This window comes from Ambystoma mexicanum, chromosome 2p (genome assembly GCF_040938575.1).
Source record: "Ambystoma mexicanum isolate Mex_15411 chromosome 2p, UKY_AmexF1_1, whole genome shotgun sequence".
In the NCBI taxonomy this organism is placed as follows: Eukaryota; Metazoa; Chordata; class Amphibia; order Caudata; family Ambystomatidae; genus Ambystoma; species Ambystoma mexicanum.
In genome coordinates, this window is record NC_090923.1 from 918,730,579 (window position 1) to 918,748,009 (window position 17,431).

The window sequence follows — 17,431 nt, forward strand, 5'->3', positions numbered from 1 at the left end:
AATGGAAGTCCATGGACAGACACTGGCATCAGGATGGAACATGTTCTTTGATAGGTGAATAAAGCCTATGCTCCCAACATCCCGATGCTACTCATTCAAGTATTGACAAACACACTTCAGCATGTTACTGAATAATGCAGCTTGTCTGAATATTAGATAAGATTGGCACAAACATGTTTCCTCATCCATTGAAAATACTATACCAAGACTAATACCATACAAACAGAATACACAATTGTACAGAAACAAACATACACTTGCAAAAGCAAGTTCAGGTTTCCTTTATTTAAAGCAGTAAATACATAAATGAACTGTTTTTCCGATAACGAAATGTTTTTGCTATGCCCTTAGTATTTCTAGTGCTATGTGTGGCCATGTTGTGGGGTAAGGCCATATCAAGACTCGAACACTTATATGGATATTATTGGGAAGGGAACGTGATCAAACTACATGAACCTGCTGCAAAGTGACATCCAAAGCGAACACGAGACAACAGAAATGTGTTCTCATTTGTATTGTTTTTTGCGAGAAAATGTCCCAGGCACTGTTATTAACGTTTCTAGACCAGGGGTCTAGAAGGTTGAATTGGCAGAGCAATCATTCCAGCTTCAACTGTGCACTTCGAAGATGCAAGTCATAGGACACAATGACCATGACAACTCAGGTTTCATAAACATCAAATTCCTCTCACAGTGGCTTCTGATGGGGATGAACAGAGCACCACTCAATTCGCTCAGCAAAGCTGCTCAATTGAGGTTTCAGAAATGATAAACAGCAGTAGTTATGGTCATGCCCCCTTTCTGTAAAAGGCTAATTCGCCAAGCTCACAATACCCACAGGAATGGAAACCCACGCAGCAGGCCCCTTGCGACACCCATATCCCTCATATGTATTGTTCTATTAGTTATCAGGCAGCACTACTTGAAAAGCAACTGTCAAGGGATAGCCTACAGTTCTAGAGCTCAAAGGAGTAGGAGATGACATCAGGACAGCGAATTAGGGCTTCTTTTTGCACACCCAAGGGAGTCTGCAGATTGGATACTTGGAAGTTCAGAATGTCAATGTCTGAGGTCCCAAAGCATGCCTCCACTGTTCTCTTCTCATACATGGTGAAGCAGACGGACTTCCCAGCCATGCCCACAAGGCTGCGCAGATAGTGCTCTCTCAGCATGGCCCGGGCCTTCTGTTCTCGTTTCAGATCCTCAGAATCTGTGCAGGACGAGGACACACCAGGAAAGGCTAGAGCTTGTGCACGGGGAGAGTTCAGATCGAAACCACGACTGTTGCCATCTGGCCCACGAGGTAGTCGAATGACAGACACAGGAATCTTCATGGCCGTATCCTGGAAGCACAAAATACACAGAAAGTCACAGAAATGCAATAAACCAAACCAAAAAGAACTCAAATCAAGCTGGGCAGAACATTAAAAGAACTGATCACATTTTAAAGAGTAATATTATCAGATCTTCTTCACAAAAGGCAGTAGTCTGATGGTTCAAGGCGTTGATACCTTCCAGCAGAGATGGCTTGCAGAAAGGAACCATTTCTATGGAAATCACAGATGGAAAAAGAGCCCTTATTTCTTTTGAAGAGGTATAAGGTGAAATCTTTGCTACAAGTACCAAAGCTTCACAAACCTCACATACTATATGCTTTGTCAAATGCCACTAGCGACATAGGATGAAAAGTCTTACAGATGAGCATGGTTCATGCTTGGGTAATATGGTTGTGAAGACGTACATACTTAATTTTTCTTAAATTTATTTCATGTTTTGCAAATAAAAAGTACAGTATGGTATCAGACATGAAAATAAAGCAAGCAAAAAAGAATCTACAAATCTGTGTATATAAAACACATTTTCAACAATGATGCACTGCTAGTTAGAACAGTGAGGCTAGTCCAATGTAAAGCACACTCTGATCATGTCAAAAGGTAGGATTATTTATATGTACCGCTTTACCTTACTTTACAAAGCAACTCCAAAATTAACGTATTGCACTTTCCAAAACAAAAAACACGTAGTTAAAATCCAAGTCTAATGCATAAGGGGAATACTTGATCTCATGACTTGAAATATTGACTGCCAATTTAGCTTCTTCCGTTCCACCTTAATTAATAAATTTTCTTGGCAACATTAGAACCTTTATCGTAGAAACAGATTCACAATATGCTGGAGAGCAGCAAACAAAGAGTGATATACCATGGCAATCGAGTAATGTAGTAAACAATTACTTTAATACATTGTCACTTGGCATTTTCTTTGTCACGCTCAAGAATGTGGCCCAACAGGGATGTACAGTAATTCTAATTGTATTATGCAGCAAATATCATAACATCTCAATAAGGACAATGAAGGTGAATGCTGGGTGAACACTCCACCCCTGCCGCACAAAGCAGTAAGTATGGTTGGTTGTCATCATTTAACATTGCGGTATAACACCGAGATAGTGTGTCAATTAACCCTCCCAAGACTCTTCCAGCCTTTCCCCTTAGTCTTTCATTTTGTACAGGTAGCTCAAAAATATTAGCTTGGACCCTTCTCTCATATAGATGTCCTCCTGCGTGTTGCACCATAATAGGTCGTCAAACCAGGATTTTAGTTGTGGAGTATATCTACTCATCCACTTGATCGCCGTTTGGATAACAGCACTGCCATTCCACTAAATCTTCTGAAAGGCGTGGACATCACCCAGCAAATAAACATTAGAGTTCCTCTGGACCTGCAATTCAATGATTGTGGGGGTTTCAGTGATTACCTCATCTCAGAACTGTGCTTTATTTGGGCAGGACCAGACAAGGGGAATAAAGTCAGCATCATTGGCTAGGCATTTCGGCATATTTCTTTCTTGAACGAAAGAGGTGTAGAGTATGCTTAGTAAAGGAATCGAAAATCTATCATGTTAGACTTAGTGAGATGAGATTAATTTGTCTACAAGCATTACCATAACTCATCAGAATTGAGCCGTTTACACCATCTTCCCACCTCTCTTTGGCACAGAGGGGTTCATCCATTTCTGAGATCTCCATTTTTTATACCACCACTGTAAGATAGGTCAAGATGGGATGTTAGGTTGTGGCCTGCGGAAAAAGGATGGAAAGAGACTGAACACCTCACCCCTGATTCTAAAGTACTAGGAGTACATCATTTGTGATGTACCAGCAGCCTCAGCAAACTCAATGAGAGTGCAAATCTATCCCGCCGTACAGGAACAGGTCTTGGATGGAGATGAATGGTATACATTACTTCCCGTAATTTTACGGAGGCTTCTTTCTACTTAAATTCACATGCTTCGCATAGGCCGACATCTAATGTTAGGTTGAGAGTGCTGTAGGACTTGTTTTCGAAGTTCAAAAAGGGATGTTGACTGGGCGTGTTTGTAATACTATCCCAAGTTTAACGTGTACTGTACTGTACTATACCATGGTCCCTCACAAGTTCAGGTCCCTCAGATTGTTTTGTTTCTGGCATGAGGGAGCATAAAGTGAATGTGGGAGTACGGGAAAGTAAGAAAGGTGTAAAATGTCTATGTTCCTTCAACTCCAAGTGGGGAGGAAGGGTGGGCGCATGTGGACCCAAGTAGAAACTTACAGAAATAAGATTATGCCAAGTAATGTATACCTTCTGAGCCTTGTGGATCTGCTTAGAAATCACATTCTTTGCATAGATTAGCGAGCAGTACCTGGAGAAGGTGGTAGGATGTTAGAAGGTACAGAGGCAAAAAGATATCCCCACCTGGGAGCCTCCCCTTGCATGTATATCCCCTTGCATGTACATCCAAACAGTAGTGCTGTGTGAATGGAACTCTAGTTGCCTAGCAAATAGCATCTAAAAAAGGTACGTTTGCTATGAATGCTACAGTGGCTCCTGTGCTTCGAGTGGAGTGTGCTCTGGGCGAGAAACATTTTCTTGGACAGAGAATAACATTTGGATGCATTTGACAATCCACCTTAAAATGGCGGACAGACAGGATCCCGTTCTCTTCTCGTGGCTATGGTAACAAAGAATGTATCCATTTTCCTCAGTGACCGTTATATTCAGATAGTACATTACAGCTCTCCTAACATCTGCTCTATGGAGGTTTTTCTCTGCTGAATTAGTTGGGTTTTGGAAGAAAGCTAGAAGTCCTATGGACTGGTTGGCATAGAACTTTGAGATACATTTTGGAGAAAAACATGGGTGTGTTAGAACCACTTTGTCTTTATGAATAACATGGATCTTGAACAGAGTGCTTGCAGTTCACGGACCATTCTTATTGATGTAATGGCTAGAAGAAACAGAGTTTCTTAAGTGAGATGTTTAAGACTGGCTTTTTTCGCATTGGACCAAAAGGGGGACCGAAAAGCTTAGTATTTACACATTTAAGTCCCAACCGTGAGTTGTATGTGTCATTTGGGGGTGTAATCTTTTAACCCTTTTCATGAAGGCTTTAACCACTGGTACCTTCTACCATGACACCTGACTTAGAGAGGTGGTGTATGCTGAAAGAGCAGCTAGATGGATTTTAGGGAATTAAAGACTAATCCAGAGTCAAAAAGGTAAAGCAGATAGCGTACTATATCAGAAGGTGAGCAGTCAATGGGGTTGATGTGTGTTCTACACCAAATGATAAAGCGTTTCCACTTGTTGAAATAGCAACGTCTTGTAGTGGGTTTATGTGCCTCTTTGTGGCAGGTTCAAATGTCCAAACTCTGACTTCAGGAGTCAAGCTGACAAGTTTAGTGTTGGAGGGCATGGGTGGCATGTTGTCCCTTGATGTTGGCATAGCATGGTGTAAGGGCACGATAGTTTGACTGGTGTGTAAAGAGACATTTTGTGCAGGTGGGAAACCCATGGTTGTCGTGCCCACACTGGAGCTATTGGGATAGGATGGATTTGTTCGTGGTGAATCTTGTGGATTATTTTGTGCAGAAGTGGCGTTGGGGGAAAAAGCATACACAAATCTCCCTGACCAATTCATACATAGAGCATTCCCCTTTGATCATGTCTGGGGATACCTGGATGTGTAGTCTGGCCATTGTGTGTTCTCTTGTGTTGCAAAGAGATCTAGGTTGGGTTGGCTCCATTGTGTGAAGATAATAATAAAATATCTGTGTGCATTTGCCACTCGTGCTTTGCAGGCAGCTGTAAACATCTGCTTAAGTTGTCTGCCAGAGAGTTGTGTTCCCCTGGAACGTGTTGAGCCGGGAGGAAAATGATGCAGCGGAGCGACCAGTTCCAAATTCTCTGAGCAAACTTGGACAGACTTAGAGTGTCCACCCCTGCTGGTTGATAGAGAACATGACAGTAGTGTCATCTGTTAGGACTAGAACCAAGCTTTTCAACATCAGTTTGCAGGGAAGGCAAAGTGCTTTGAAGACTGCCAGTAACTTTAGTATGTTGATGTGGTATTTTGATATGGACTGTGTCCACACACCATGTGTGGTTTGGTGGAGATAATATGCACCCCACCCTGAGGGCGAGGAGTCTGTTTTAAGAGTGGCTTGCAATGCTTGGTTGCAATGGGGTTTTGCCTTGACCACCACTGCAGTGCTTGTGGAAGCGATTGCGAAATGACCACTAGATCGTCCCACTGACCACTTGCTTGAGAGCAATGTTTTGCTAACCACTCTTGCACTGGACGCATACACAGACATATCCCGAGAACACGCGTTGCCTTCGTATAGATATCCGACGACCATTCACATGAGGGATTTGAAACAGCATGCGCTGTACTCTTTCGTTGGAGTGTGAAGATTAAGCTTTCTTGTGTTCGAATCAATGCACCCAGGAATTGTTTTACTTTGCTGGGGACGAGACAATTTTTTTCGTCGATAACCCTAATTACAACAAAAAGGTTGATTGTTGCTTCTGTGTGCTGTTGACAAATCTGTGGTGTCTCTCCAGGTATGAGCCAGTTGTCTAGATAAGGGTACACTGGGATGGACTGTTGTCTTGTGTGCCGCCACTACAGCCAGTACCTTGGTGCTGAAGAAATGTGGAAAATGAGGACTTTGAACTGGTAGTGTGTTTCCTATCTGGAAGCAGAAGTATTTGCTGTGCACTGGAAACATTGAAATATGAAAGTATGCATCTTTCACATCCAACATTGCCATGTAATCTCTCTCTTTTAGGAGAGGGATTTCTTCTTGAAGAGTTGTAATTTAAACCTTTTGTGGTTTGACATAAGTGTTGGCTGGAAGCAGGTCTAAGAGGGTGCAGAGAATAGTCGCCTACGAGAAAGTTGGTTCTAGGACAGATCAAGGCCCAACGAGGGACACTGTCACCACCTTTCTTGAGCTGCGGAAAGAGGGACTTCATTCAAACAGAAATTCCTCATGCTAATGGGGAAACAGCATCAGTGGGTTATGAAGTGAATAAGTCTGCATGCTCTGTGTCTATTTTAGCCCAAGAAAGGCAGACACCCTTGAAAAAGTGTAGCTGATATGATCTTACTAAATAAGGTAGATGGCAACATATCAAGGCGCATATTATATGTGGCCTCCATGCCTGTACCAACATGGCCGATTTTCGTGCCTGGGTTGACCCAATGCATATGATAGTTCCTAGGGTACAAAAATGTGGATACTTCTTGTCAAACTAATCTCACTTATTTGGTTTACTGGCATGGTCAGACAAGCCTAGATGAATCTTCTGGGTTAGAGTCAGCAGGGAAGAGAAACTGTGGGTGCAGAAGTATTTTCCTCAAGGGTGGATACATTTTGTCAGTCTGATTATACTCCGTTCTGTGCTCATCATTCCTGCCGACGAGTTTCCTGGCCAAACAATGTTTTTAAAGGAAAATATGGATGTGAAGGCTCAGCAGGCAAAAACAGACCTGATTGCAAAGCCGTAGCTGACATTTGTCCTGACCACACTCCTAGATTAGCACATTCCGTTTGTTCACAGAGTATACATTTTTCTCCACCTGACCATTCGCTCAAGTAAGTCTCATATGTCGAGGATAGCTGATTTTACCATGGATCATAGGAATAATATTCTCACTAATGTGGAGCAGGCCAAGGAAGCAGAGTCAGGAGAGGCCCTTAAAAACAAAATTCTGCACTAGTTTCTTCAACGAGTAGGGTATTCCTGTATTAGAACTCAGGACCTGAGAGTTCTCCGGAGGGTACAGATCAGCAGCTGGTGATCTATAGTTAATAAAGACTGTATTGTCACTGTATTGTCATAGGTTGTGGTCAGAGTAATTTTCCTTTGTTTTTGATTCAAAGTCCCTGCATACCCAATTGAGACTTGTTCTGAACTAATTTAGGAATCATGATCTTTTTATGTAGTTCATTATTAGCTGGTATTTTATAGGTAACCCAGATTGTATTTTTTTAGTTAGTATAATGTACCCCCGTTTCGTATTTGATTAAATGTGTACATTGTTTAATTTATCATTTTGTTTTATATATATTGTTTCATGTATTATTTTGTGTTGCCTGTTTGTCAGCACACTGAGGCCTACGGGCGTACTTTGCTATAAGAAATAAACCACCACTTATTTTTTATAAGAAGGAAGCACAGCGAATTGTCTCGTGAGGTGGGACTAGCTCTATTGTGCCTTTCTGTAGAAGAGACTTGATCTCTGCCTGTAGAATTTGCAGATGCTCTTGCAACATCTTCCTGTGTGTTAGTGAATGATGGAGCTCGATGGAGCAACCCTTGGAAAGTTCACAGCACCCACTGGTCTGACGTGATCCTATTCCGTGCATGGGTGAATAGAGAAATATGACCCCTCTACTGGGATGGCGGTAACATCAATGGGTGTTACATTGCTTAGGGGCCATGTTCCCTCAAGGGCCTGTAGCCTTAAATCTACCTCTTCCCCTTTTGTAGCCCCTTTGAAATTGGATGATTGGGCATGGGAGGCATACCATGGAGTGGAAGGCACCCGATATAACCTGCCCATGACGTACGTCAGTATCTTGCCCTTGAAATGAGCGGCATGTGTTGAAAATACCTTGTTGTATATTGTGCTTATTAGAGATTTTCCCGTAGAGTTTTAAGGGTGCCAAGAATGACCAGTACCCTCAGCTATGATTCGACCAGCAGTGTCCGTTGCGCCTAAATTATTTTTAATAATGAACTTGGCAACCTGTATGCCTTCGGACACTGTTTTGCAAATTTGTGAGCGTAACGGTTCAGGAAAAGCATCAAGTTGGTCGTGGACACTGTCCCAAAGTGAACTATTGTAGCTGGCACATAAAGTTGTTTTGTTAGCGATGCATACCTGGTAAGGTGGTGATGTTGATACTTTTCTCCCTAGAGCATAAGATTTTTTTCTCTTTCGAGGTGGTGCCTTAGTAGACACTCATGGAGTGCCAAATTGTTTCTTGTGGTTGTCTAGGATATCTGGTTTAAGCTTTCCCTCTAATGTAGAGGGCATAAGTAGGCGCTGGGTTTTTTCGAAACTGGGATTGACTCCTGGATTAGAATATTACTCACCGTAATCGTACCTCCTATGCTTGTATCTGCCTAGACCCACACACTATGCATAGGCAGACATCTAGTGGTAGTAGTACATAATTTGCTTTCGAAACTCGGAAAGGGACGTCGACTGCGTGGGTTAGTAATACTATCCCTAGTGTGACTTCTACTGTACCCATGGTCCATCACACGTCGAGGTCCCTCAGAATGTTTTATTTCTGACATGAGATTACATGAAGTGTAGTTCATGTAGAGAGATAGGAAAGCAGAAAAGTAGATAAAGCAAGAACATCCATGCACCTTCGACTCCAAGAGGGGAGGAAGGGTGGGGTGCATGTGAATCCAAGCAGATGCAAACATCTGAAATAAGATTACATTGAGTAACGTATACCTTCCAAGGCTTGTGGATCTGCTTAGATCGCATGCTCTGCATAGATTAGTGAGCAGTATCTGGAGAAGGAGGAGGGTTGTGGGCAGATACAGCGGCAAATGGAACTCCATGTAGCAGCTTTGCAAATGGTGTCTAAAGGGACGTTTGCAATGAAGGCCAAGGTAGCTCCGGTACCTCTGGTAGAGTGAGCCCAACTCTTTTGGATAGGGAATAGAGCTGTATGCACTAGACTATAGATTTGGAGATGGCGTTTGATATGTCATCGCCCTCTGTCCCAGGTGCTATGGAAATAAAGAGCTGGTCTGTTTTTCTTAGGGGTTTAGTTTTGTTCACATAATACAAGACCGCCCTCCGTACATAGTGTATGGAGGCTTCTTTCAGCCGAGTTAAATGGATTTTGAAAGAAAGTAGACGGTTCTGTGGATTGATTAACATGGAACTTTGAAATTAACTTGAAAACCTAGGATGTGTTCTGAGGACAACTTTGTCTTTGTGGATTAGGAAGAAAGGGTCTTGTACGGACAAAGCCTGTAGCTCACTGACTCATTTTATAGAGGTGATGGCTACTAGGAATGCAGTTTTGTAAGTCAAATGTTTTACTGGCCTCATGGGTAGGCTCAAAGGGTGGACCCATGAGCTTGGAGAGCACGACATTAAGATCCCAACCAGGTGGAGGGAGCCCTTCCATGAATGCTTTAATGACAGGAACTTTCCACCAGGATAACTTGTTTTGTTAAGTGGTGTAAGCTGATAGAGCTGCCAGGTGTACTTTGATGGAGTTGAATACTAAGCCAGAGTCGAGTAGGTAAAGCATATAATGTAGAATGTTAGCTGTGGAACGTTCTGTTGGGTTCAGGGGTTGTGACCTGCACCATATCACAAATCACTTCCACTTGTTGAAATAGCAGTGCCTGGTGTTGGATTTCCCTGCCTCCTTTAGGATATCTATACAGCTTTGTGGAAGAATTAAGTGGTCAAATTCTATGACTTCAGGGGCGAAGCTGCCAAGTTCATAGATTGAGGACGAGGGTGGAGGGGTGCTCCCTTGTGTTGTGTTAGCATGTTGTAGGGGCATGGAAGCTTGATTTGGTTGCACATCACCAGTTTGAGCAGATGTGGAAACCAAGGCTGTCTCACCCACATAGGAGCAACCAGGATTAGAGTCGCTTGCTCCTGGTGCATTTTGTGCACAATCCTGCTGAGGAACGCTGTTGGAAGAAAAGCATACACAAATTTCCCTGACCAGTATTACATAGGGTGTTCCCTTTGGACACTGGTTGGGGAAACTTGGACGTGAAGTCTGGCCATTGTGCGTTTAATCTCGCGGTGAACAAATCTAGTGGGGGAGGACCCCATGGGGAGAAGACTCCATCTAGGATAGGTTTGTGGAGTTGCCACTCGTGTTCTCCTGGTAGAGGATATCTGCTTAGAGTGTCTGCCAGAGTATTGAGTTGCCCTGGAATGTGTGGAGAGGCTAGGAACATATCCCACTAGAGTGCCCACTTCCAATTTTCGGGGATAGTTTGGACACATGGTGTTCCTTCCGCTTTCATTTATGTAGAACATGGCGGTGGTGAGGTCTGTGAGGACTTGCACTGTTTGATTTGAAAGAGGTTGCTGAAAAGATTGAAGAGAATTGAGAACTGCCAGAATTTCCAGGAAGTTGGGCTGTGTGGTGGAGGAAGTGGGCCCCCCATCTGGCGAGTGAGGCATCTGTGGTTGGGATTGCTTGTGCTGGACCTCGAAAGGGTTTTCCTTTTAGCAGGTTGTCCCTGGACCACCAGCGAAGAGCCTGTACCAGGGTTAGCAAACCAACCACTAGATCGTCCCACTGACCCGATTCCCTGAGACCATGGTTTTGCTAACCACTCATGCTTTGGGCGCACACGCAGGTGCGCGTGTGGAACCAAGTGAATGCATGAGGCCATCATCCCAAGCAAGCGCATTGCTTTGTGTGCAGTTATCTGGTGACCAGCCTTGTAGTGAGCTACTTGCAACAGCATGTTTTATAATCTCTCGTTTGAGGTGTGCTGTCACTACTGCGAGCACCTTTGTGAATACTCTTGCCACTGAGGCGATGCCAAAGGTGAGTACTTTGGACTGGTAGTGTACTCCCGCTATTTTGAATTACAGATACTTTCGGTGCTCAGGAATCATTGAAATATTAAAGTATGCATCCATCATATCCAATGTCTCCATGTAGTACGCCTGTTTTCAGAGGGAGGGGGGGGAATTACCTCTTGAAGAGTGGTCATGCGAAACTTTTGTGGCTTGTCATATTTGTTTGCAGGGTGCAGATCTAGGACTTGGCGCATGGAAAGCTCTTTTTTTGCCACAAGGAAGTACGTTGAATGAATACCCTGGTTTACCTTGCTTGCTGGGACGATCTCTAGGGCGTTTTTTTTTGCAGCAGTGTCTTTACTTCTTCTAATAGTATGCGCCGCTCCTCTGGCATCATCTTTGCGTCTTGGCGGGAGGTTGAGTAGCTTTTGTAATAGTTAGATACAATACCTGCCTGACGTGGTGGATAACACCCACTTGTCTGATGTTATCCGCTCATAGGCGTGGGTGAAGTCTGAAATTCGACTGCCTACTGGGGTGGCATGCGAGGGGGACCTGCAGCGGTGCATCATTGTTTGGCAGGGGTGGAGCCTCTCCCAGGTGAGGGTCTGCCTCTTCCTTTGATCTTTTATTTCCTCTTTGAAAACCTGAAGAGGAAGATTGTCCTTACGATGGGCCCCATGATGAAGACTAGCCATCCTGGTTGTATCCGGAAGAGCCTTGTGAATCCTGACCCCAAAACATTCTGGAGTTTGAGGAGCTCTGTTGTACATGTGGCATGTTAGTTAATTGGGCGAGGGATTTAAGAGTGTCATTCTCTTCCTTTGCGCTCTTGAGGGCGTCTTAGACATCCTTACCGAAAAGGACATTTAGGTTCCACTGGCATGTTAAGGAGTGTGGCCGGAATCTCTAAACCAGACTGTCTGAGCCAGGCTTGGCGTATCAGGAGTGTGCCCACTGCACAATGCGGCCTGCATTGTCTGCTGCATCGAGATTATTTTTGAGGATGCAGTTAGATACCTGCTTTCCCTCTAAGGTGGTGCTTCGCAATTGTGATTTTTAGAGGTTCTGGAACCGCTTCAACCTGTTGCCCTAAATCATCCCACTTGTGGCAGCCATAACTAGCTAGGAGCGTAGTATTATTCGCAAATCTAGCTTTATATGCCGCTGAGGAGGCAACTTTCCTTCCGAGAGTGTAGATTTGTTTTAGTCTGGTCTGGCGGTGCTTCAGCTGATGCCAGAGGAGTGCCCGCCCTCTTTCTTGTAGTGGTGATGACCAGCGAGCCAGGTTCTATCTGACCCCTAATATACAGGGGCGTCTGTGGGCGCTGGCCTATATAACTTTTCGATGCTATGGTTAACTACCCTTTTTAGGTCACGCATGAGTAAGGAGGGTTGTATACGTCTCTGTAGACTGTACCAGCGGAATAAAAGGAGTGGCAGACTTCTTTCTGCCAAGAATGTCCTCCACAAAGTCCTGTAAGCCAAAAAAAGAACCACCGGGTGATGGGTTCGGGTTTGCCCTTATGGACGAGTAGCAGTAAAGGGCACGTATAAAGATGCAAATTTGTTGTACTATACTTAATGCCAGAAAAACACACGTAGACCAAAAAGGATTACAATTTTTTGCTCATATGTAATGTTCAAAAGTACATAAATTCAGACTTACAAAAAGAAAAAACATAAGTTTAACAGATTGTGATCATTAACACATTTTATGTATGAAAACTGAAGTTGATACTGGGAAACAAGTCATATACATACATTTTACGACACAATATCAGAAAATGTGACAAAAGAAAAAAATGATTTAATTGAAGTTTTAAACAAAATTATCTTTTGAGAAGAAAAGAAGGAAAGCGTAGTGAAGAAGAAACCCCAAGGAATGGTTTGTGTAGGCTGAACCTTACAAAATGCATAAAAAAAAGAAAAAAAAGATAGTGTTTCATCAGGAAAAAACACTCCACTAATGGCTTATTCGCTGTGGTATGGTTAATATAGAAGATTGATGTCCAATCAAAAACCAATTTATATTGCTAGCATTTATCAATCAAATCCTTTTTTCATTTATATGCCAGTAAATGAGAGCAAAATACTGTTCCGTTAAGTCCTTTGTAATAGACTTTTTTCTTTTTTTCCTCAAAGTGCGGTCTGCCAACGCGATGGGGGCAGTGAGTGTGTTGAAGATAAATTGGCTAGATCCCAAAACATCGACATACATCCTGGTGTTGAAGTACCATCAGTCCCCTCAAAGGTCGCGTTTCGGCGGTGATGTGGATAGAGATCCTCATGTCCCCCTTCGTCAGGGCATTGGGTGAAAGACCCTGTAAATATAAAGGCAAAAATGGGTCTATTTGGGTTTTCTGGTATTTGTGGAAGATACCCAAAGGTGTATTAAAAAAAAAGAAGAAGAGTTTAGACTTAATATCAGCAACTTAAAAGGACCCCAACTTCGTGGTAAACAGGAAACGTGGACTTACCACGGAAAAGCAGTGGCCCCTACTCCCTCACTACTGAGGCACACCGGACGTCAGAAACATTGCCATCGTCCAGGTTATATGTTTTCTGCTGGGACTGGGGCATGTCCTAAATCCTGGTCTCCCTGTGCCTCTTGTGTGTCAATATTGAAATGTTGGGCAGCTTTAAGCAGCAGTTCGTTGTATTGGAGCTGATCATCTACAGGTGAATCTGCTACCGGCGTGAGGCGATTGGATGACAGATGTCATTGTAGTATTGGTCCTGACTGTACAGGTCTCCTTGCGACTCAGATCAACACCATACAGGTCCTGAGAGGGGTCTTGGTAAGTGGAGGCCGGGGGACCTAGGGCGGAAGTACTTGGCTGTGGGTCAAGATTAGGTTTTTTTGGCAGGGGGTTGATGTTAGTTCTTCTGGGTGCTTGTCCATGAAGTCAACAAAGCAGGACATCCTCTTCATAACTCTTGAATTGTTCAGAGGTCCAGTCATAGGAGGGTGGAAAGCAGCTAGGGAGGGTGCCTGATCCTTGCGATGCATTTCCCTTGAGAGTTTTTTTTATAGTGGAGGAGGAACCCTTAACTGGAGAGCTTTGGGAAGACAAAAGGCAACGAGGATTTCAATTTTTTTTCAGTGACTACCTTTAACAGGGTATGGAGAATGTGTTTTTTAATTAGTTCCTGCATTTTCGGCATATGTTATGAGGATGCTGATGCACCTTTCCCGTGCCTGTTTTTCGATGCGCAAAAGGAGGGCCCTATTTGTGCATGGTGTCCGAAACGACTTGGGGGCCAGTGTTGGATGCCTGTCATGAGGTGAAGGCCATGAGGACAGGGGAGATTTAGAGGCTTTTTCCGAGGACACCATGTGGGCCTCAACATTCGACGATTGTGCTTTGTGTGTTTGGCCGTGTGTGTGCCATGGCCGCCAGGTGTCGTCTGTTACCGAGCTGCGGGCCTGCTTAGTGGAGTCAGGGTCCCGCACATGGGGTTCTGAGGAACCCTGGTTGCCTTTGGCATCACTAAGGACACTCATACTGCCCTTGCTGGAATCCTGTGTGACGTCAATGGAGGCTTCGGCCTGCAATGCGTGGACGTCCCACCGCTTGATCCGCTGGACTTTGAGAGTTTTAGGGTGGAAAGGTTTGCAGGCTTTGCAAAGCTTTTCGGGGTGGTCCCTAGGGAGACATTAATTGAACACTAAGTACATGTCCTTCCACAGTAATTTTCTTTGGCAGGTAGGGTAAATTTAAAAGGCGTTTTGTCCATTATAAATGGAAAGGGCAGTTAGGCAGTGAAAAGCGGTGGCAGAATATGCATTCTCTAAAAGGTGTCTAAGAAAAGACCGCCCCCCCCTTCTCTCCCTACTGTGAAGGCCGCGTCTGGTCGTCGACGGAGTTGTCCGTCAAGGACCGTCAAACTGCTGGATGAAGCTGTGGCAAAAGCGGACAGTAAAGAAAGAACAAGAAGTCTACGAATAAACTTTTAACTATTCAAAGTAATCAGCTTGGAAAGGAACTCTGCAACTTGCGACAGACCACGATGGCGGAAAGAAACAATCTGAGGGACCTCAGCGCGTGCAGGGCCATGAGTACAGTACACGTCACAGTAGGGATAGTATTACTAACACGCCCTGTCGACATCAGATTTCGAGTTTCGAAAACAAATCTTGTAATATTTTGCAACTACCACTAGATGTTGGACTATGCAGAGCATGCGATATAAGCAGATCCAAAAGCCTAACTATAGTCTTTTTGCAAAGTTATAGGGGAGGCCAATATGTTTTTTTTGCCCATAGACGCAATGGAAAAAAGATTTTGCTCACGCCTACAGCGCAAACCGCTGGATGGATTTTCACCAAATTTACGGCAGGAGCAGCGGCTTGGTCTCGAAAGCGTGCTTTTGTAAATTTGATGTAAATCCGTCCAGTCGTCTTTTTTTTTTAAAATGGCCCAAAAGTAGGTAAAAAAATAAAATGTGATATCTAGGTTCGGTCCGCGGACTCACTTCCCTGTTCGGTCTGCTGACAGACATCCGATTGGCAGAGAGGGCGACGTGATGTCCGCAGACATTGGACGCTCCCATTGATTGGGTGGTGAAAAGCGTGAAGTGCGTCAGATTTTTGGAAACGCCCACCATGTTGGATTTGCAGACAGTCGCTGCTGTCCGCGGACATCGGTAAATATTAGAAAACACAACATTAGACTTGTCAAACTTATCAATCAATCTCTGGGGAGGCGAGGGGTGACGAGGATGGGATATGACCATAAGAAGCAAAAGAACCTGGCATTTTTCATCGCCGAAGTCTGCGAACAGTCTGGATGTTCGGGGGCAGTCTGATGTTCACAAACACTTCAGATATTTCTGCATTACAGGGTTGGTAAAAAGCAGTTTCTGGATTGCTTACATCTTGACACCACTCAATAAAACTGCATAAAATTTTGGAATGTTATGCTAGACCCGATTCTGAATGGTTTCGGGAAGTGTGGAGCTGCTTTGTCAAGAGGAAACAAAAATATTGTAAAGGCTTATAATTCTGGTGTCATTTGACGAATCTACACAAAGGTTTGCAAAAAGATTTTATATCTAGATATAAATGTTTTTGCAAAGTTTGGTGAGATTTCGTCAAGAGGGGGCTAAATTAGAGGGGGGCCTCAACATTTTTCAATGGCTTTTAACTTTGTTGCTGTTTGACAAATGTGGACAAACGTTTTCAGAAAGATTATAGACTCAACCTTGAATGTAAAGTCTGAATGGATTTTGTCAAGTGGGGGCTAGGTTATTTGACTAGTGTATGTACATACATTTTAACATTTTTGAAAAAAATAAAACTATGGGCGGATTTCCAGCAAACTTGTTTAAGGAGCATTGGCAAGGACCTTAAAGCATGGTTTTGCAAATGTGCCTGTGTTGTTTTTTGACAAGTGACATAATGTAGGTACAATAAATAGTGATATACATTTGGTGACTGAGGTATAGCCTGTGGCCATGTGCAGTTGCCAGAGCCCTCGTTATCTGCCCTTGCTTCGTTCGGGCTGATAACTTGGGCTGCCGAGCCGTTATCCACAGTTCCAGTCCCTGGAACGGGAGATGAACACTACAATATTCCCATTAGCATAACACGAAATGCCAATGGAAATGTTGGAAAATCTTATTGAGTCTATGTACTTTACTGAGAAACGTAGAGTAGATAAGAGTCTAAGATTTTTTTTTTGTTTCATTTTTTAACTGTGAAAGGTGGTTCATAAAGGAGCCTTTCTTTTGTTGTTTTTGATGTGTTTATTTTCCAGGAGAGGTTAGAACAAAATGTGGGACGGGAAATGAGGGAAGAGGCACCAAGCACTAACATGGAGGGGCAGGTAGATGTTGCACATGTGTTACTTCTAAGGTGGGGGCAGTGTTTCTCATGCTCCTTGATTACAAATTCAAAAGCACTTCGAAATTGCTTCCCCCTGCAGAGTGGTGTGTTGCAGTATGTAAAGAGCATGTTTGTCTCGAAAGATATGGATCAACAGCCTCTATTATTGCTAGCAAGTTAACTGGTGGGATTTTGTCTCCCACAGAAGTAGGCTATGTGGTTGCAGTATTGGCTGAGGAAGATGAGGTGGAGGAAAACAGTCTATTACTTGCTAAGAAAGGAATATCCTTTGAGAGCATTGTAGCGGTTGGATTTGGTGTGGCGGCGCATGGAGGTGGTCCCATAGGAGTACTCTCCAGGTAGTTAGTACGCATTTCACTTTGGTAGCTTTAGCCTTTGGTACATTGCCAACGGTGGTGAAGAACTGCCACACCCATGATTCTCTCATGCAGTTCCGAACTGGCCTCGAAGCACGGACTCGATAGCGAAGTGCAGACGTGTTCGCGGACACGTCATGCGGCGCACGAGTGCACGGTCACGTGGCACTGTCCGGAAGGTACGCAATGAAGTCAGACGTTCACGGATGTCGACGGATGCAAAAACAGTGGAAAAAGTTGCAAAAAGTGTATAGAAGTGTTAAAAATGGCAGAGTTTTAAGGTGAAACTTTGTAAATTGGACAAAAATGTTGCTTTATTGGGGCACGCATGATATAATTAAGTTGTAGGAAAATATCATGC

General features: G+C 43.7%; 1 protein-coding gene across 1 annotated transcript in view; it reads right to left on the reverse strand.

Annotated features, from left to right (window-relative positions):
• Window positions 1-265: 265 nt before the first annotated feature.
• The window catches only part of GEMIN7 (gem nuclear organelle associated protein 7), a 141,053-nt gene continuing 123,887 nt past the window's right edge, over window positions 266-17,431 (reverse strand). The window contains exon 3 of the mRNA XM_069644636.1: window positions 266-1,342. Coding sequence (XP_069500737.1) covers window positions 956-1,342 — 387 coding nt within the window. The 3' untranslated portion in view covers window positions 266-955. The remainder of the gene's footprint in view (window positions 1,343-17,431) is intronic.